At 47.0% G+C, this 21,116-nt stretch overlaps 1 protein-coding gene and 1 pseudogene across 1 annotated transcript; both read right to left on the minus strand.

Annotated features, from left to right (window-relative positions):
- Window positions 1-7,211: 7,211 nt before the first annotated feature.
- LOC134471353 (ribosome biogenesis protein NSA2 homolog) lies at window positions 7,212-10,984 on the minus strand (annotated as a pseudogene).
- A 538-nt stretch (window positions 10,985-11,522) lies between these two features.
- Window positions 11,523-19,656, minus strand: Pdcl3 (phosducin like 3). Its single transcript, XM_003471716.5, has 6 exons — window positions 19,464-19,656; window positions 17,391-17,520; window positions 15,468-15,558; window positions 15,041-15,184; window positions 13,769-13,977; window positions 11,523-11,948 (listed from the first exon to the last, which is right to left on the minus strand). The coding sequence occupies exons 1-6, from the start codon at window positions 19,467-19,469 to the stop codon at window positions 11,797-11,799; spliced, it is 732 nt and encodes a 243-aa protein (XP_003471764.1). The 5' UTR covers window positions 19,470-19,656; the 3' UTR covers window positions 11,523-11,796.
- Window positions 19,657-21,116: the final 1,460 nt, after the last annotated feature.

Consider the following 21,116-nt stretch of genomic DNA (forward strand, 5'->3'; position numbering starts at 1 on the left):
CTTAATCTTGTACTGATTTTTTTAGATGAAATAACAGCCTGTAATTAAAACAATGGAACACAGGCAAATGCCTTGTGCTAAGAATAGCCGTGCAGCACCAAGTTCAGGTAACTGTGTGTGTTGGTAGCTGAGCTAGGGAGGAGAACCGGGCTCTGATCCTGGTTGGTGGCCTTTGGAAGTCGCTGCAAAATCCTACAGCATGGCTCTTTGGCAAGCCTGGGCAAAAATGCCCACCTGGGGCATGGTATGATGGTATGTACCCGTGATCCCAGCATTCTGGGAGGCTGAGGCAGAAGGATTGCAACTTCAAGCTTAGCCTTGGTGACTTAGCAACTTAATGAGACCCCGTTTTAAAGAAGTAAAAAACCAGGCTAATCCCCAGCATTGCCAGAGAATGCCAGGACTTTCACTCCTCCTGATGAACTCCAAAGCAGCCCTTCTGCTCACTCCGGCAATGACGAGGCATGTCCAGAGCTGAGTCAAGTTCTCCACGTCACCCTGGGTGCTATGGAGAGTGGGTCTCCGTCTCCCTGGGGACCTCAGCTGACTTGGGACACTTAAACCCTGGAATGCTGTGGGGATGATGTCTGGGATGCCTGGGCCAGGCCACCGAAGGCCAGGCTCTCCTCCCTGGCTCACTCTTAGGACTCCCTCTTGCAGCCTGGCTGCCGTGATGCACAAACCCAGAGGGAGATTGGAACAGGAGTCTCCAGCTCACAGTCCCCACAGCCTCGGAGCCTCAGACAGGTCAGGTGCGAGATGACAGAGCCCCAGCCACCTGCATCACTGCCAGGCTTCTGGGACTTCCTGGCTGAGGTCCTAGCCATTATGGAGCCAAGACAAACCTTGTGTGCTAGATGGATCTTGATTTGTGCAACACATAAGCATAGTAAGGGGTTGTCCTTTATGTCATCAGGCCCATACTGGGCAGCTGGACACCATTAGTACCTAAAAGTCCAGGTCAGATGTGTGATTTCACTTGTTCTTGCTGCATGTGAGACCCTGTTCTACAATGTTGTATTACAACAGCCCAGTCTAGACTGTGCAGTTGGTAAAACTAACGCTCAGAAAAGTTAAGTAACTTGCCCAGAGTCACATAGCTTGCAACTAACAAAGACAGCATTCACACTGAGGTCATAGGGACTCCAGAATGGGTGCCCCTGAGCCACTTGGGAGGTATTTTGCTTCCACTCTACTCTTTCTAATCTAAGCTTTATGCACCAACTCCCTAGGTGGCCTCTGGCATCCACTCAGCAGGGTTTGCTTCTCTCTGTCTTGTCTTGTGATCTGAGGCTCCAGGGAAAGCCACCTATTTTGCATACCTTAAGAAAAATCAAATACAAATGTCCTGTCTCCCCAGGAAAGTACGAGTTCATTATGCATCTTTTAGACCAGCCTCACAAGGACTCCTGGTCCTGACCTGATTTCTTGCAGGCCCCAGGCAGGAAGAATTTACATCTCTGCAGCCACACATGCAGTCCCAGATTGCTTCTTCAGCTGCAAGCCCCCCTTCACAGTCATTTTTGGGGGGGGGGTGCACATTGAGTTCCCTGAACTCTGGGTGCTTTCTCAGCAGGTTTGCCATCTCCAGCAGAGGTGACTGTGTGACCCTGGGCTGTGAAGATCTTCTGGAACTCTTTGGGGCTGGATTTCTCTGCTTCCTTAAATATTTGTATTACCCACTAGTACATCCTCACCCAATAAAAGATAAAGCTTTGTGCAAAATCTTTGACCAAAGCTTTTCTCCTAACTCTACTTTTGCCTTGTAGAAGTTTTTCCTGGAGCTAACTGGGGTGCCATGAGATCATGCAAAAATCCCTCTAAAGGTCTCCTCTACTGTAGGTATTGATCAAAACTGACCAAAACCATCCCTTTTGGTTGATCTATTCCAAACAAATAAAGACCTGAATTAAAATGACCTAGCTTTCTATTACCTACTCTTCTGTTTGCAGAAGAGAACAGATAGACTCATTAACTTACCAATAACTGCCAACACAAGCCCTCAGACATGGATTCTTTCCTCCCCCCACCCTCCTTCCTTCTTTCCTCTCTCCTTTCCTCTCTCGCTCCTTGACTTAGTCGCTTTCTTGTTGCTGGAACATAATACCCAACACCCACAATTTAAGAGTACAGGCTTATTTTGGCTCACAAATGTTTTAGAAGTTTCCGCCCACAGTTGGCTGGTTCCAAGGCAGAGGGGAATGGCGGAAGTGTCGGGGCAAAGGAGAAATGCTCACAGCATGGTGGCCAGGAAGAATCCAGGGCTAGTCCCTGAAAAGCCAGTGCAGAAACCCAGACACCTTGCAACTATGGGGGAGACAGACACCTCCTGCTGTGGGCCAGACCTCAAGACAAAGGATGCATTCACATCCTAAGGACTGATCTTTTAAATAGCTCCCTATCACCCTGAGAAAGCCAGGAGTCACCATTCCAACGTCCTAAGGAAAAGTCACTGCTCCCTAAAAATGCCTGCTTTCTTTGTGACTCACTTCCCGATTTGTCCCTAATGTAATCAATTTTGTCTGAACTATTAATCTTATTGGCTAACCATAGTTCTGTCCCACCTCATGCCCTTAGGCCTTATGAGTTCCCAGTTTTCCATAACTTTAGACCTGCCTCAACTCATGGTTTTATTCTATAAAAGTCCCTGGAAAAGACAGAGTCTTTAGCAACCTGCTCAGGACCTCTTCTGTCTCTCTGAGACAGAAGCTTTCTTTCTCTCAATAAATATGTTCTATTCTTAACCTCCATTGTTTCTAAAATTCATTCTTTGATTTTAGAAAAACACAAACTCGCAGACATAGTAGGTCAGGAGTTTCATTCCCCTGTATCACCACCAGTGTTCAGCCTCTTCCACCCAGGCCCACTTTCTGACGCCACTCTGGCTGTTGCACCTCCTAATCCAGTCACTTTCCATGAGTTCCCACCTAGAGTGTGTGAGGTTTTGAGGACCACCCAGATGGAAACCTTAACACTCTTTTATTTCTTCAATCATGTGCTTTTTGGGTTTGGTGTAAGAATGATGGTGGGTCCCAATACAAGTGGACCCTGAGGGGGTCTTGGGAGCAAGTGCATCTATTTGGTTATAAGCCACAGGGACTAGGACGTTATTTTGAAGGGACTGTCCCCTCCCCATCCATTGTTACTGACTGAATCAGAGACTTGAATCTCTGACTGTAAAAGTTCCAAGATTGCTTGGAGCCAAAATGTGCTGGGAAGAATCAGGCAGCAGGATCTAGGGGACACATTAGCAGGGGTGGAGCAGGAAGCCTAGCAGGGACTGCGCAGATTCAAAGAACTTTCTTCTGTGTTAGGTCTGAGAGAAGGGGGAGGATGGGAGAGAGGGAAAAGTCCGTGGGAGGAATGGAGCGGAGTGGACGGCTGTGAAAGTAGTGGGCAGCGGTGACTTTATTCCGGGAATGCGGGGAGGGGGCCCCCCGCCGCCGGCCACGGGGCGCAGCATCTCTGCACCCGGGGCCGGTGGTCTCTCCGGGAACACGGGGAGTGGAGACTGGCGCGCTGGCCGGCGCTGGCCGCTGGAATCTGGCGAGCTCTCTCTCTCTGGCGAACTCTCTCTCTGGCGAACTCTCTCTCTGGCGAACTCTCTCGGACACATGGCATGGGGGCATCTAAATAGCCTAAGCTTAGGGCAGCGCCCTAAGGCCATTAGAGATGCACAGGTATCTCATTGGCGCACAGATTCTTAAGGATGGGGATATAGGGTTACAATCAAGTCCATAGGGGGCAGGGGGGGGGAGGAGTTTAGCTGCAGCCTTTTCTGGTTACAGTGTTCCATCTGGGCCAGCAACTCTTTCATTCTGCTCTTGTGCCACACAGGTCTGACTCCATTCTTCCGCCTCATACTCAAACACCATGGTACCTACAGATGTGCCTGGAACCCCAGCTCCATTATTCCAGGTCTCAGAATTTGGTCACAGGCTCTGGGATCTGTATACCATCCTATAAGAATTCACATCATGGGGTCCCCAAATGTTAAAGGAAGGACTTAAAGTCTACCCAGCCAATCAGTTGGCCTGACACTGCTTCAACTGTACCTCTTTCCACATTGTGCCCAAGAATTTATACCTTAAATCTGCTGACGCTGATGAATAGTCCAAGATAGGCCAATACCCCATGATGTAGTAGTGGCCTTAGACCAAGAATAACCAATGCAAAGCAACCAACATTGCATCCATGTGGACAGGAGTTGTCTTAGAAAGTAACAAATGTCACATGTGAGGACATAAAGGCCTCTTGTGCTTTGTCCTGAGAAACCTCCTCCAGGAAACTAGGAAAGTGGAAGATGACTGCGAGATGGATAGGGGTTCTTAGCATCCTGAGAAAAAGATGAAAGAGCATAGGGAGAAGACAGAATATACAAGAAGTACTGTGGTATGGTACGAGGGCAGAAGTGAAGAAGAAAGGGGAGAAAAGGGAGAAGGAGGAGGAGGAAGAAGAGGAGGTGGAGGAAGGAGAAAAAAACTACAAGAAGTTCCCAAATGAGAACCTTAAAGGATGTAATTTAAGGTCCTCACCCAAACTGAACTCACAAACGTAAGAGTTTCTGGGTTGTGTGAGGTTCAGTTGGAAACCACAAGTGCTTGGTCAAGCAATTAATCTCAACTTAAAAATCTTTCTTGATGCCAAAACCTCAGTGCTTTCAAAATGACGATGGATGTGATGGTGACTATGACTGAAACAGTAAGACAATGAGGCACTAAGAAGTTCTTCTAAGTGCTGTACTCGACAGTCACAGCTCATTTAATTCTCACCACAACCCTGTGAGTTGGGTCTTTATTCTGAAGGAGGAAACTGGGGCCCAGGCAGGAAAACTCAGGCTCATGATAGCACGAGTGACCCATGCCATACTGCAGGCAATGGTGAGGACAGAGATGATGCTCCTTGGCTCAGGAAGATGGGTCCTTTCAGGGTTATTTGGGGGTCCCCAGGCTTCAGCGTGAGGATCCCCAGGTCCTCAGCTTGACATAGTCAGCAGCCCCAAAGGCTGACCCAGAGGTAATCAAGTCTCAGGAATGGATTAGTGTCATCCAACAGTTGCAGTTTAATTACAAACCAGAATGCTGATTTATCAATTAACAGGTTCCTAAACTTCCATGGACTCGTGACTCACTAGTTTTTCACTGTGTTCTTTGCCAGAAGAAACACCCAACATTTCCTTTAGGAAGGAGTCAGAGCTAGGCCACTTCATTAGCTTTTATGTCTTAAAAATTTTAGCTGCTTGAAAGGGTACAGATGAAAAGTGGACACTGAGCCGTGTCTCCAACCTTGGAATTCGACTGGACACCACCAGCTTTCCCTGCTCCACGCTGACTTTTCAGTTGTTCCTGGTTTTATCACAGCAGCTACCAAAAGCCCGGCTTTGGGAAGATGCGATGTCACAAAAAGGAAGGTGGCACAAGCTCATGCAGGAGCTGCAAGCTTCGTGCAGCTGTGTGGAGCAGGGAGCAGCCTTGCAGGGTTCCCCTGAAAGTCCAGGATATTTTGCTCCTGGGAACTCTCAGGAGGGCCTGGGGCATCTCAGCACGTGAGTTGAGAATTGGGATGTGGATTTCCACTAAGAAACAGAACTACTGTTTAAGAAAAATATAATTGCTGAGTGTCCTGGACTTCTTACCCTAGATAGGATTGGGAAAACAAATTAGAATCATGAAATTTGGGGGGCCCAGAGTCAGTAAAGAGAGGTGACCTACAGCCGATGGATCCGTCTTGATTTTAATTAGTTACTGCAGCTAAATAATATACACATATGTGTACATATGTGTGAGAGACACTGCTTCATCTAGGTCTTCCAAACCCCAAGTAGAACAAAATGTGGTACTAAAAGGCAAAAGATTGTTTACCAGCCATTTGGCTTTTTATTGAGCACAAGTTTTAATGTATGTACAAATATATGCAGATAATACTGTACATTAGGGTATGACCCAGTATTTATAGTGTTGCTCAAACTATTCCAGCTTTAGCCACTGAGAAATCTGTCCGCTGGTCCCTAAGTCCGTTTGACATACTCCCATCAGTGTAGTCAGGTAGTAGATGGAGATAGACACACTACATAGCAACACATATTGATTATCGATGTGATGTACTTTTAAATTTTTCAAATCTTGAAGAAAGCCACTTAGTTAAAAGTAGTGGTTTTCCACTTCCCTTTGAAAGACTGCACTTGTTGTAGTAGACACTCATGGGACAGTTAACAGCACTGCTCTTATCAGGAAGTTGGTATTTTCAATATTTTAAGAGTCAGTAAACAAACCGAGAGTGGATGGCTGGCTTTTAAAAAGAAAGCCTAGACGGTCAAGATGAGCCCCACCCTATTATCCAGGGTGGGCTGAAACTGTCTCCTCCTGTTTAGCATCTGCAAGGCCAGATGTCCGTTTGTCTCCCTGCAGGCTGTCCTCCTCCTCAGCCACCCAGAGCAAGTTGTCATCGTGTGCCACCTTCTGGAAGGATTGAGAAAGCACCAGCTTCCAAACTGGCAAGAAAGGCCCCAGGGTGGGACTCAGCGAAAGGACACTTCAGGGACACCTTAGCCAGCTCATTCGCTTCTGCTTTCCTTTCAGGATACACAAGAGGGACATGACAAAAACCTGCATTTGAATGTATTTATGTCAGGTGTCATTTAAGGCATAATACAAAACTGTGGCCCACGCAGTTTGGAGCCACACTGTTCCCACAGCATCCACAGCGTCCTCTGCTGGGCACACGGCTCAGCTCCTGCGCAGGCCCAACACAGGAGTCCCGGAGCAGCCGTGGCCCCACCAGCGTCAGGGAATGCAGAGCCCAGGCTCATGTCCAGAGGCAGACATCTCTCCAAGGCTGCCTGACGCTTCTTTGCTGTTCACCGCTACCTTTAGAGCATCAGCCTGTATCGGCTTCCCCTTATCCTGCCTGCCCTCTCAGAGCCCAGCCTCCTGCATCATGGGATCTTCTCTCCATCAACCTTGTACCTGGAGCCTGGCTCAGTCACTGCCTGCCAAAATGAGACCCACATGGCCTTTTACTTCCGACCCCTTCTTACAGACATATAGGACAATCAGGAACCGAGCACCTGGTCTGGGGATTACTCAGGGCACCGGGCAGTTGTCTGGCCTTTGAGGGACCCTGAATTCCATACCTGGCACTGCAAAAATCAACCAAACAAGCAAGGAAACAACTAAAAACCTGAGCAGTTTTTTTTTTCATTTTTCGTTTTTATCGGTACCAGGGATCAAATTCACGACTGCCTACTTACAAGGCAGGCGCTTATGCTGCTGAGCTAAATCCCCAGCCCCTAGCACTGCCTTTCTTAATGAGCTGGAATTTCCATTTTGGTGTGACTCATGAACCATTCTTTTTTTATTTTAATGGTTTTACAATTTCATAAAGAGTTCTTTGATGACTGCAGTGGTGAAAGTTGTTCCATAGTAGTCACAGGAATGGTTTTCCTGATTGGTCCGTGGTCTTTGATAAGTGCGGGAAGTTACGGCAGGAAATGTCTGCTGAGCATAGGGCAGTGCTGGTCCATCCGTCCTCCTCGGGATTGCTGGTGACCTGGGCATCTCTGCCCCGAATAACCTTGCTTCCTATGTCACAAGGCCGGGCTCACCTTCACCTCAGTCACTGTACCTTTGGTCATAACACACAAAGTTGCATGTACAGGTGATAAAGGATTTTTTTTTTTCACGCCAAGTATTGGCCGGCAAAAGGTGGCTTTCAGTAGGCATTTGTAACATGGGCCTTCTTGAGTCCTAAGCCCATTGGTCTAACGAACGTTTCCTCTTTAGGTGGTTTTCTTTCAAGCCACAAAGCAGACTTTAGTGACCATCCTCTCTCATGCCTTCTCCACGTCAAATAACTTTAAATACTTCTGTTTCCCCCCACCCCCTCCTGAGACTTCCCATTTTCCTGCCTTTTCTCTTGGTTTTTGTTTAATCGTGTTGGAAAGTCCCTTTGCCTAAGACCCTCCCGCTCCATCCAGCAGATAGGCAGGTACTGGGCCCTGTGGAGTCTCTCCAGCCTTCTTTCCTTTGATGTTTCTCTTTTCATGCATCTTGAGAGTCTTCCTCATTTGTATTTTCTCATGGCAGCAGAGCTTAGCCTTCGGGCTGATCATTTATTTTATTTGTGGCCTTCTTTGCACGTTCATGAGCTCTCAACTCTTTTTCGAATGGTGCCGGCTTTTGGGGGGCAGCCTCAGGAGTATGAAGAAAAGTCTTGATTTTGGGGTCTCTTATACAGGCAAGCTGCCTCCATGCCGAACCACTTTGTTTTTAAATAAATTTATTTTTTAGCATAGTTTTAGAGCTTCTGAAAGATTAGGGAGCCAGCACAGCACCCAGCTCCTACTACGATTAACCTGCACACTAGGACAGTGCACCCCTCACATTTCCTGAGTCACTGTGGGTTCGCAACTGACTCCTTCCAATTCTGTCACCTTCTGTCCTATACTGTCACCTTCACAGTGTACACAGAGGTGGGGCCATCAGCATGACTGTGGCAGTTGATTTTGGCCTCATTGAGACAGTGCTGGGTTTGTGCTCTGTAAAATAGTTCTTGTGTTTTCACCTGGTGTCCTCTTTTTCTTCTGGGATTCCATCTAGGACTCCACATTTCGTGTCTTCACTGAGACAGGTTCTCTGACTTTTCTTGTTTTGATGACACTAACAATAGTTGAATAGTTCTGGGCAGCTAGTCTGTGGAATGCTCCTCAGTAGGAATCCCTCAGACAATGTTGTCTTGAGTTAGGGTTTCTGAAGATGAGACTGTCACCTTCACAGTGTACACACAGGTGGGGCCATCAGCATGACTGTGGCGGTTGATTTGGGCCTCATTGACAGTGCTGGGTTTGTGCTCTGTAACACTACCCTCCCCCATCTTTCCAGGTTACAGACTTTGGAGGAACATTGTATATGCAGCCCACCTTTTGCACTTTCATGCTTTCTGCCACTACCAGATGCTCCAGTCCCATCTCTATTTCCTGTTTCTGGTTCAGAATCAGGTATTTCTCCAAAGAGCCTTGGTTCCTTCTTTGCAGAGGTTTGTAACCATGATCTGAGTGACAGCTGTGTTCTTTGCTCCTGGGATGTCATTGCTTTGAGGCCCACTCCACCGACACGGTAAGGAAGTGCATGTGCATACGAACCTGCGGACAGTTTTTGCATGCTAAAAATGAGTTTCATACCAAGATCTCCAACTCTTACCTGTGACTACCTGGATCATTCTTACCTACTTCCTTGCTTATCTGTAAGTCTCACTCTCCCAGGGAGAAATCTAGTGCTCATCATCCGCTAGCAACTTTACTTGTTCAGTTTAGTACTGTGCAGCAGCATTGTAACTGCTAACCCACTCCCGTGAGAAATCGCATTGGCAGCCAGACCACAGCACCTGTGCAAGCTTCCTCTGCTCTTCTCTTTGAAGGTTCCACTCATCTTGAGCTGCTGAGGTCGGTTCCTCGTTCCCCTACCTCCTGTCTGCCAGGGCTTTTCATACATCTGTAATACCACTTGGTTGTTCTGTTATGTGCTGCATCCCACCCATAGATCCCCTAGCTCCCAAAGTGATTTTTTTGTTTGGATTTATTAGACTGTGTTGTAAAGCTCTATGGGGTTTGACAAATTCCCACTGTCCTCTCCACCATTCCTATCAACCAGAATAGTTTCATACCCACATGCCTTATGGATTCAACCCCCCAGCCCCAACACCCACAGATCTCAGCAAGGTCCCCTGGGGAAGTGGCACTGAAGGGGGTGAGGTTGGGCAGCCTTTCAGGCAGATGGAAACACCGGACTGAAGGCTGTGTTCACCAGTGACAACAGGGTTCCAGAACTGGGACATCACCTTCATGAGGACATGTCTCTAAGGTAGGTGATCGCCATAACATTTGGCCTGTCACATTTAAAGATTTTGTCAGAATGTGGGGTCATTATAAAAGAAAGCTGAGTCTAAAGCTGGAAGAAGTAACAAAATTCATACGCTGGTGCAGGACAGCCTTTAACAGCCCTTCCCAGTTTCCCAAGCAGCTTTTCTGAAGTTCCTGGGGGAACAGGAAGTGGCTCGGCTGATCAGAAACTCTCTTCCTGACTGCCAGGGGTTAAGATAAGCAGCCCTGGCTATGTCCTCCCACCATGTCACTTCCTGGGAGACAGCCAACCGTGGACTTAACACCTGAACCAAAGCAAACCTCTCCATCTTTAGTACTGGGTAACTTATCCCAATGATGGGAAACATGACTGTGTTTCTGCCATGGAATCAGACGCTTAAGAACCAAGTTTCATCACTTCCATCAAATAGTGCTCTGATGCAAAGAGGAGGGAGACAATGGTAGACACTGTGGGGATGTCTCCCAGAATCAGCTAACCTGTAGATACTTACTGGCCAGGTTTCAAATCACAACCCTAATTTTAGGGTGGAGACACTGGGGCGTTCTCTGACTCAGTCAGGTGGCTGGACAGCTGCCTGGGTCCTAGATGTGACACCACAAGACAGCACCTGAGCTCTTGCACTGGGGCCAAGGGCTGTCTCTGCAGGGGTCAAGATCACAGGTCAGTTTGCACATTCAAATCAAAGTGAGAGTCTGCATGGGCTCCTAGGTCTGCAACACTGCTGACACCGCCTGCATTCAAAAGCAATGTCTACCTGCAAATGTGCTTCAGGTTCTCAGGAAGCTGCCTACCCTTCCCCCCCATTTCTGAGCTGTCAGCGACCAACAGGAGATCTAAGAAGGCAGGTCTCCTGCAAACCCCAGGAAGCAGGGACAGAACTCAGTGAGCTTCTTTGAACTCTGCAATTAAAATTTCATGAACACTGTTCAAGGTAAAACTGTTACAGGAAATATGTTTCAGCAGTGCTGGCTGTCATGACTGAAAAATCAGACAGAAACTTCTGACAAATAAAATGGGTCATAGCTGCCTGTCTTTCTGTGAATTAGAGCAAAAACTATTTTACAAAGTCATCAGAAAGTACTCTGTGCTGATTCTTGCAAGATTCAAATTAGCGTTAAGTGCTGTGTCATTCTACACAGATACTGGCGATTATATCCTCTATTTTTGATTAGCAGCAGGATCATTATACAAGAAGTGATGGAGGCTAACAGGATCCTGATTCACCAAACAGCCTCATGTGTTTTTTACCTATTAAATGAGATAGTTCATGTGTGTATTTATATTTTATTTCCAAAAAAATAATTTAAAGTCACCACTTATAGAAGTCCAAATGAACTGACATCATAATGTTACTTTAACCATAAAAAAATACTTAGGGAAAAATGGTGATAAATTAAAATTTGTCATTTATGACCTTGACAAAAGTGTCTTTTTCCCCACAAAAATTCTCCAATTCTTCTAAACTAAATAAATACTAACATGTTTTCCCTATAGAGCACTCTTACATATTTTTGAGTTGATAATTTTTAACTTTATAAAATGAAAAATTAAAATATAAAGCTTTCTTCACAATTTCCCCAATATTCAATTTTTAAAAACTCAACATTCCTTTCTATATAGTAATTATATTTCAAAACACAGGGAATAGCTTTACCTTTTACTTAAAACATAAATGGGAAAATATAGCCATTTGGCATATCAATAAATGTCTTAAAATTTCCTTTAGAAAAGAACTGTTATTTCAAAAGGGCTTCAAGAAATCCGATACCATTTCGAGCCAATGATTACTTCTGAAATGCATGAGATATGAAGCATAATTATAAAAAGGCTAAAAAATCAAAAGCTTTCGCTCTTGGTTTTTCTCTTTTTAAAAAAATTCAGATGACTTGTCACATCCAGAGAGTTCAGGGCTGCAGCCTCAGTCGCCCTCGCCCTCAGAGTCGCTGTCCCCCCTCCTCATGGGGGCAGAACTCCGCACGGAGGACAGCAGGGCGTCCTCCACCGGCTTCCGGGGGTTCTCCTCCAGGTCCGTCCTGACGGCCCCCGCCTTGGCCAGCTTCCACTCCAGCTCTGCGAAAGGGAGAGTGGGAATCACACACAGCTCCGCAGTGTAGCTCTCCCCACACCCTTAAGCCATATATATGTATTTTTTCTTTTAAACAGAAAACATCATCAAAATTGAGCGGCAATCCTAGTGTCACAATTTTACATTGCTGAAAAAGAGGAAAAAAAGCTGGACCTAAAAAAAGGAAAATTTCAAACACGTTTACTTTTTCAGATGATGAGATCAGATGAGACATTACATAAACTTGAACCTATATGAAAACTACAGTAGAGACAAAGAGTAAACCTGTCCTCTGGTTTCACTATAGCCCCTCAGCTTGGACTTCAGCAAGAAACATTTAGAGGAAATAGCCTCCCCAGGTCACAAGGTACCTCCTTTGCCAAATCTAGTTTCAGTTACCTCAAGGAAAATGTCAGTCTAACTGCTGGAGATAACCCTAGAGCTAGTACATTTGTTCCAGGTGATGCCAAATGATGAAAAATAAGGTGCTGGAAAGTAAGCAAACAGAGACTGAAGACACAGTTCCTGTATTTCACTCTTAGAAATCGGTGAAACTGTAAACGGAGTGAGACCATATGAAGCCAAGTCAGGGGGTGCATTTCTCATCAAAGAACCCAGGCACCACCAAAGGATGTCTCAAGAGATCCTAAAAACAAAAGCCTGGCTGACAGGAAGGTCAGTGCTCACCAGCTACCAATCTGCCACATTTCCCAAAGTCACATTAATGTGCTCCATGGGGCAGCGAGCAGAACAAGCCCTGGGGATTTAACATACAGCACAGTGATCGCCATTAGGGACAGTGCATTAAATGCTGGAAATCTGTGGGTAGCATAGATCTTAAGTACTCCCACCAAAGGAAAAGAGAAGAGATAATTGCACCAGGTGGTCGATATACTAATTAGCTTGATTGTGGTGATTGTTTCATGTACTTCTAAAGCAAATCACACTGTATACCTTAAAAAATATATATATACTTTTTTTTGGTCAATTACATCTCAGTGGTGCTAGGGGATTGCTTCATGCAGATCAGATGATTATTCTCAGATTTAGGTACGATGGCTGGATGCTGTGAAAAAACAACGAATTTCTGCTACAAAAAGTAAGATTTCTGATTCCTGATTCAAAAATAGATTTACATATCCACACACACACACACACACACACACACACACACACACATACATGTACAAGTATCCTCGAGACTGCCTGGAAATACAAAGACTAGATATACCTGGACACAGCTAAGGTTTAGGTCCAGAAGTGGGGCCTTCAGGAGGGACTCATGTTGGTCTCCCAAGATTACATTGGTTCTCCTGGGAATGGATGGTTCTCAAGAGTGGGTGTTATAACTCGGGCCTGGCAGCTCTGGGTCTCTCTCTGCACAAGGGCCTGTCTCTCCTTCACTTCTCAACACCCACGTGACAGTGAGGCCTCACCAGATGCTGGTGCCAGGCTACACGAGCCAAACAAAACTCTTTCCTTCATCAAATACTCAGCACTCAGGTGTTTTGTCATAGCTACAGAAAGTGGATTCAGACTATATCTCATGATCTGATCCGAAAAGAGCAAAATGAGCTATCAATTACTTTGAAATACTGTCTACATCTTTGAACAATGGAATCATGTATAATCGATTCATCTCTATGTGTGTTAATGTTTCTATTTTCTCCAGGTGGGTATCTTAGTGGAATGTTTAAAAATACATTTCTGAAGACTAGTGTAGCTGATACATTATTTCAGTAAAGAAATGTGGTCAGCCCCACCACAGCCAGGGAGCTGGAAAGCAGGCTCCACTGCCCCTTGCCCAACCCCGAGGGCCTCTCACCATCTCTCGTTAGGTTCATGCCGCCGAACACCAGAGGACCGATGAACTGAGCCTTGATATCACCTTCACGGTAAATGAATATTGTGGGCAGGTTCCGATCGGGGTAATTGGGTATGCAGGTTGTTGAAATGGCCTTGATAAATTTGACATCAGGAAACTTCCTGGCCAGTCCGCTGAAGTGCTGATTGATCAGGGCACAGAGAGGAATCCTGCAGAAATGGAAGCAGAAGCAGCTATGACCCTGCACGTTTACAGAACAAAGCCCAGCTGCCCTGCTGCCCTCCATCAGGTGTGCACCCAGAATGGTGACGGGAACCTGCTAGAGACAAGCGGCCAAACTGAAATCCAAAGCCCATTTATTCATTGCAAAGTGGTGCAATTAAACCTGAATACTGAGGGTTAAATTCATATCTGTATCTTTTGTCTTAAAAGTGTGTGAGTGAGATAGGCTCACCACCACTGGTCTGGGAAGATGGGAGTCACATTTTTAAAAGGCTTGTAGCACGTTCAGGGAATGTGAAGATCTCAAATACAAAGCACAGGTTAGCTGATCCGACAGTAACTAGAAGGACAGCTTCAGGGTAAAAGGTTACAGCTATGTCATCTCACTCCATCTGGGTGAAGGAGAACCCGAAGGTTCAGAATTGCAAATCAGGTCAGAAAGTATCCCCTGCTTTAAACAAATTCTTCAACAAGCACTAGGCACCATAGTTTAAGAATGACACTGAGCCAGTGAGAATCCTAGGCATCCAAAGTGTCAGGAAGCATAATTATTATTAAGTTCACCCTTGGCCTACAAAAGCAAGGCATTACAGGGAACTTTAAAGTGCCAGGGTTTCCTGTAAATGTGTCCAACCTCTGGCTTGCTCTCTCCATTTTCATCTTATAATAAATACATCTTTTAAAAAGGAAGTAGCTACTTATGTGCATTAAATACATGATCTATTTTACACGTAGCCAGGACAATTCCTTGTCACTCCGTGTGGCCCCAAAAGCTGAAAGGCTGGTCATGTCCCCGAGAGATGGGGACTGACTCAGACTTTTTAGCAGAAAAACATGAAGTTTTATTTTCTGCTTTTACAAAGGTATCTGTATTAGTCACAGGTATCTCTCTGCAAGTCTTAAGATGAAATGAGACGGTAGAGTTGGGCAAATCAGCAACAAAACACAGCAATAGGGCAGCAAGTGAAAGCAAACGAAACCCTGAGAGGTACAAGTTCGAGACATAAATTCAAAGGAGCATCTTGCAGACTGCGAGGAAGAGGAGCTCACCCTTGCTTGTAAAGGTGCAAGACCACCCACAAGCCCTCACCGGCTTTGGTAACTTCCTGGACATAGTCCTTTCCAGAGATCTCCAAAACTTCGCCAAATTTATTCCTCAGTTGAGTTGCTTTCCACTCAGCCAGTCTCTGCTGCCTGCACAAGGGAAAGAAAGAAACACCTTACACACACATAAGCCGACACACACAAACACCCCCCCCACACACACACACTTACATCATCCGGAAGGCAAGGCTTGCTAATCATCTAGACTTACTTACCTATCTTACAGCAAGAGTTCAAGACCTCTCCGTTGCAATGTGCAGTATTGCTGAGTAACAGTCTTTCCAAATGTTACCTCAGCCATAATACTAACTTCTCAGGACACACCATCTTATTCCCCTGCAAAGCCCCGAAACATCCCACTAAGTGAACCAACCTGTACATTTCAATGGCCCTTTCGTCTTCCTCATTGAATTCATCTTCATTATCCTCTAGCTCTTCCAAAGTCATATCTTCATATGTTTTCACTAAATATAGTTAAATTGGCAAAAGGGAAAAATTTTAAAGATTCCCAAACAAGTATTTCAAGTTTTCCTCTTTTCTTTCCCTGAAGAGGTGCACACAACACCAAGACAGACACTGAGGGATTTTGCTACTAATAAAAACCCAAGAGCATTTTAAAGAGATTTACAAAAGTATTTGCCAGCCTGATCTGCTTACCTCTACATGGTAGTAAGAGCAGGAATACGAACTTTCCCAGGCTTATAAAATAAGAGAGTTACAAAGACTGATCAAAAAACATAGTGTGTTTAAGTAAAAAGGAAAAAATTATTAAGGTACAAGACACTCCATTAATCCCCCCCCAAAATGCTACCCTTCTTTTTGAGCACACTTATCCCATTATTCTTGCCACTTTCTAAAGCAGTTTTGAAGCCTCTTTTTGTGCATGGGATGTAACAATAACAAAAAAGGAGTATGCTGCTGCTGGGTGCCAGCCAATGACAAGGCAGCTCGTGAAAACTGACTGTGTCCTCATCCACTTTATTCACCAGATCTAGCACCGGAGACCTCTAGCTCCTCCTCGAAGTCAAAATGACCATGAAACGTCTTGGATCAATTCAGGACATGGAGGCAGCCACGACTGCACCTGAAGACCCTCAGAAAGAGCACTTCCGGAACTGCTGCAGGAAATGGCAGGAACCGTGGGATGAGTGTGCTCAGAGAAGGAGGGAGGATTCAGCAACATGTCTTTACTATAGTAAATTAAAAACAAACAACAACAACACTGTATTTTTTGATCACACTTTATGTATTTGCCTGAAAACTCCCGATCTGAGCGCGTGTGTATGGCCACGGATGGGGGTACCAGCAGCTCTCCTGCCCACAGAGGGGGCAGGTGGGTGAGTGGCCCCTCCGCCAGCATAGTTCCTGAAGCAAAGTGGGCATCGCACACTTCTCCCTCTTTTCTTGTTACCCACTGCTATGAAATCTGCACCCTACTTTTACTGCTATAAAAACTCCTACTTCTTGATATCAAGTCAGGCCCTTCCCTGCCCTTTTTTACTCTCTTTTCTAGGTCAACGATGACCCCGTTTCTTGATGCTGGGTGGCCCCTGACCCAAGAAATGCCTCCTCTGTGAAGATGGTCCTCCTCTGGCTTCCAGACTTCCCCCATGTCTCACCCTTTGAGCTCCTTGGTGGCAAAGATTCCTCAGGGCTTGGTCCTTTCGTCTGTCTGTTTATTTTTGAGAACAGAGTCTCTTTACGGGGCCCAGAGTAGCCTTGCACTGCGTATACAGCTCAGGCTGCCCTTGGACTCGTGATCACCCTGCCTCAGCCTCCTGAGTGCTAGGATTACAGGTGTGCAGCCCTATATCCAGTAAGGCTGCCTTTGAGTCTTTTCCTCTTTACCTGTACCTTCTTGGGTGACTGAGTCGAGTCTCATGGCTTTAAATACTGTGCCTATGCTGACGACTCCCAAAGTTAGGCTTTCTGCTGACTTCCCCAACTGGAGAAAAACAGACTCAGCACCCACTCAGCATGTCGGCCTTGTCTAGCAAGAATAAAAAAGACAGGTCCTGGACAGGGTCAGACGTCTCCCTCTGAAGCTGCTCCCCTTCCAACCTTTTCCCCTTTCAGGGCAAGCAGTCATCCTTGTCCCAGCTCTCACAATCCTCAGATCCCCAGGATGTCCAGGGGCCCCAAAGTGAGCCCTCTCCCATCGGACTGGCCCAGGCCAAGGAAGCCCCAGCCAGAAGTAAAAGCCAAGGCCCAGAGAAACCTTTTACCACAACATCTGGAGGTTTAGAAAGTTTGTTTCCAAACCCAAATAATCACAGAAGGAAGTCAGCAAGCTCACCTACTGACTGTTGGAGGATCCTCTCCTCCTCCTCTTCCGCCTCCTTTTCCAAATCCTGCAGGCTTTCCTTGGAGGGCAGGATTCTCTTTTTGCGTAATATGTCATTCCACTCCGTGTCTGCATTGGGGTCCTTGAATAGCAGGAGTGAAGACAACGTGAGCGTCCAGTCTGGTACAGGGGGCACATGGTCCAATGGGCAATGAGGATGTAAGGAATGCTGGCCAGATCGCTTTGGGGCTGTGTCAAAAGACCCACAGTCTCCTCGCAAACAGGAGCTCGGCTTGGGGTACAAACCAGGGTATGATGTACAGATCAGCATCCAGGCTGAAACCAAGGTTCTGAGCTTCTGAGCATTACACTCACCCAACTTACAGTGATCTGGTCAACAGATATTTGCATACCCACTACATATAAATTACAGCATAGCTAACTCCCATCTGGGTCAGTGCAGAAGGCAGACAGAGGACAAGTTCATATACACTGTATTCTCTTCCTAGATGCATACTGTGATTGCTGGTCTAGAATTAAAGGGGACTGGCATACCATAAGGTGGACAGAGATGTTCTTTAGAGCAGGTAACACTGCCCACTACGTAAGGGTGGGGAAGAGTGGCCAAGTGAGAGTGGTGATTTAGAAATAACTTCCCAGGCAGAGGGACCAGCATAAGTAAAAAGCCCCAAAGGAAACAGATTGTGACAATCTGAGCATGTCAAAACCATGGTTGGTGACAGAGGGGAGGAGGAAGACTGAGGTTAAGCTCACAGTTTTAAGGTCCAATCGGGAAGGAAGAGCTGAGACCCCTGGGGGTGGCTCTTAATAGCTAAATTTATTAAATACTAAGAGACGGGGGCTCAGCCCTCCAGCTGTGTGTGTATCCTCCATCCTGGAAAGCTGAGGTGAGGCAGGGAGTTTAGAAAGTTTGCCACCTCCCCCACACACACCCGGGCCAAACTGCCAGAGCCAGTGCCACATCACAGATGTCAAGGTGGGCTCTGCAGGTCCTGAACCTGCACAAGTACAGGTGTGCATGGCCTGGCAGCACAACTCCTGGTGCTCAGTGTCAGCCAGGAAAATGAGCTCAGGGAGCACTGGGGAAAGCACGTAGGGCAGCTAAGTCCAGCTCCACTTGTGTGACCCAGACTTGCTGAGATGTATGGAAAGAAAGGCTACCGACAGGATTCAGGATTCCTTCCAAGAGGTGGTCTGGGATGGGCTGGGGGGGGGGCAGCCCGGGCCCCTCTGTTCCTCACTGCAGGTCGGGGCCGACTTGCTGTAACTGCAGATGATCACCCCCTCCCTCTCTAATCAAGGCCTCACCATCTCTACTTCCCATCTGCCTTTGAGTGGAAACCACTGGTTCAAAACTCCTGACCACAGCAAGCTCAGGGAGGGCTGGATCAAGGGACTGGAGCATTTGGTTGTCACTAATGTTTTGTTCTTCAAGGCCATTTCTATGAGTTTTCTTTCATTTTTGCTGGGCTTTTGTTAAATTCCATTAGCAAAGTCCAAGGAGGGAGGAGGGAAAGCAGAGGTGAGAGATAGGGAACCTAACTAGGAGACTCCGACAGCATTTATTTTAAAAGATTAAGGCTGAGCAGAGGGATCCCAGAGCTGAAAGGGGGAAGCTGGGCCGAGCAGCAGAGCGAGCCACCAAGCGTGCAGGCCGGTCCCAGGCGCCGGGCACCTCGGGTTCCGGCCTTGGCTCGCGCGGCGGGGCGCTCATTCCCGGCTCAGTTTCCGGGTTCACACGCCGGCAAGGGTCTCATTAAGGAAGTTAGCAGCAAACGACTTGGGTCTCCTGAGACCCGCTAAGTCCTTCAGCGGCTTCACAGGCCACCCTCTGAGGCAAGGAGGGCGAGGGATAGCCTTCCAGGACCGAAACTCGGGGAGCGCGCTGGTTGGGGAGGGGCACGCCCGTCCTCCCGCACTGCGCCTGCGCGGGCCTCGACAGGCTTAGCGTCTGAAACGCGGCCCCGGCAACTCTTACAGGCCAAGCGCCCGCGGCCGGAGCAAGCCCACCAGGTCCCACTGGAGCAGCCCGCCTCAGGCCCCCGCAGACCCTGCCTTGCTCACCTGCATCTCGGCCTCCGATTGCTAGAGCCGGCCCCTCCGCGGAACCCCGACCTGGAGGCCCCCCTCTCTATTCTGCGCACGCGCACAGCCGAAGCCCCGCTTCTTCCCACCCACAAGCGTGAGCTGGGTGGAGCCAAGGAGGAAACGAGGCCTCTGCGCAAGCAGCAGTTCCGCGATCTCTTAGCACCGCGATCTCTTTTGCGCATGCGCGATGCCGGATTCCTTGAGCAGGGAATCATCACCCGGTGCCCTTATACGGGCTTGGCGGCTGGGGACCGGCGGGGCAGACGGGGCGGTGCCCGGGAGTGACGCGACTTTCTCAGCCTCCTGCCCGAACCTGCGGAAACGTCTCTGCCCGCCAGACGTAGAAGTCAGAAATAGAAACGCGTTCCGCCCTCTGACGCTAGGAGTCAAAAGCTTTCTGGCCACCTGGAGTTCACCCACTACGGAGTCGCTGTCGGGTGTGACTGCTCCTTCCTGAAACCGATTTCCCGAGGGCCTCTGAGTGCTGGCCACGACCCTAGGCTCCGTGGATTCGGCGGTGTCCAAAGGGACCAAATGGCTACGCTTGCCCCGGCATAAACTCCAGCACCACCCGCAAAACAAAAAATATGACTGGTGGAAGTCATTGCTTCTCGTTAAGGCTCTGGGGACTGGCATTGCAAAGTGCTTAGATTTGCGGCGCTGGGTAGAAATCATTAACCTGCCTATAGGATGCAGCTGCCAGGCCCTCTCGCCGGTGTTAGAGGGCTGCAATACACGTGGGCTGCTCCTGGAGGCCACATACCTGTGGGCAGGACCGAAGCTCCCAGCTTTGACTAGGCAGATTGGGAGCAATGAAGAACAGCGGAGGGGAAGGAAGGATTGAGCCCTCCAGATAGTAAAACAATGCGGTGTTGTACTGATGCTTGAATAGACAGAAGGGTCAGAGGAACAGTGTAGCAAGCTCAGAGCAGTTCCAGAAATGGAACCAAATACACAGAAGCATTAGGATTAGTGTGCATAAGTCAGTTTTCCTGTCCCTTGGAGAAGAGGTGGCATTTGAGTGGGATATTGCCCCATGGCATTGTGGCATTGTGTTGGGACATTTGGAAGAGCATTGGAAAGTAGAGAAATTTGGGTACATCATCATATGAAGTGTGTGGGTGTGGGTGTGTGTTTTGAGTCAGGATTTTCCTGTGTAGTTCCAAATGGCCTTGAACTCACTATGTAGCCAGGCTGGCCTGGAACTGGTGGCAGTCCTCCTGCCTCAGCCTCTCTTAAGTGCTGGGATTACAGGCCTGCACCACCAGAATTTACATCAGAATACACCAGAATTTAAAAAGAGAACTGAAAGTGCTAGATTTTAAAATTTAAAATTTTTTAAAAATGGAGAAAGATTTCAGTGATTTATTTACATCCAGAAGGCAAATTTTATTTTTAAAATTTTTATTTTAAAGAGAATAAAACCAAGCAAAATAAAACACTGTAAATGGTACAGGATTTCAAAACAAGATAATAAGAAATCAACAATGGTTACCATAATGCCTCTTGTCTTCAAAATAGCTGCCTATCTCATCAGTTATAATAAAATCAAACAGAATAGAACCAATAAAAACAAAACAAAGATTTCAAAACAAGATAATTGTAAATCCAGAATGGCTATCATAATAT

Source organism: Cavia porcellus, unplaced genomic scaffold (genome assembly GCF_034190915.1).
Source record: "Cavia porcellus strain 051 isolate PalLab524CR breed Dunkin Hartley unplaced genomic scaffold, mCavPor4.1 scaffold_18, whole genome shotgun sequence".
In the NCBI taxonomy this organism is placed as follows: domain Eukaryota; kingdom Metazoa; phylum Chordata; class Mammalia; order Rodentia; family Caviidae; genus Cavia; species Cavia porcellus.

What these genes read in the sequence shown, in the direction of transcription:
- Pdcl3 (XM_003471716.5), bottom strand. An exon ending in GATCCTCCAACAGTCAGTAG is followed by an intron (nt 15,559 to 17,390) that starts GTGAGCTTGCTG and finishes AACTATATTTAG; the next exon opens with TGAAAACATATGAAGATATG. An exon ending in AGGGCCATTGAAATGTACAG is followed by an intron (nt 15,185 to 15,467) that starts GTTGGTTCACTT and finishes TCCCTTGTGCAG; the next exon opens with GCAGCAGAGACTGGCTGAGT.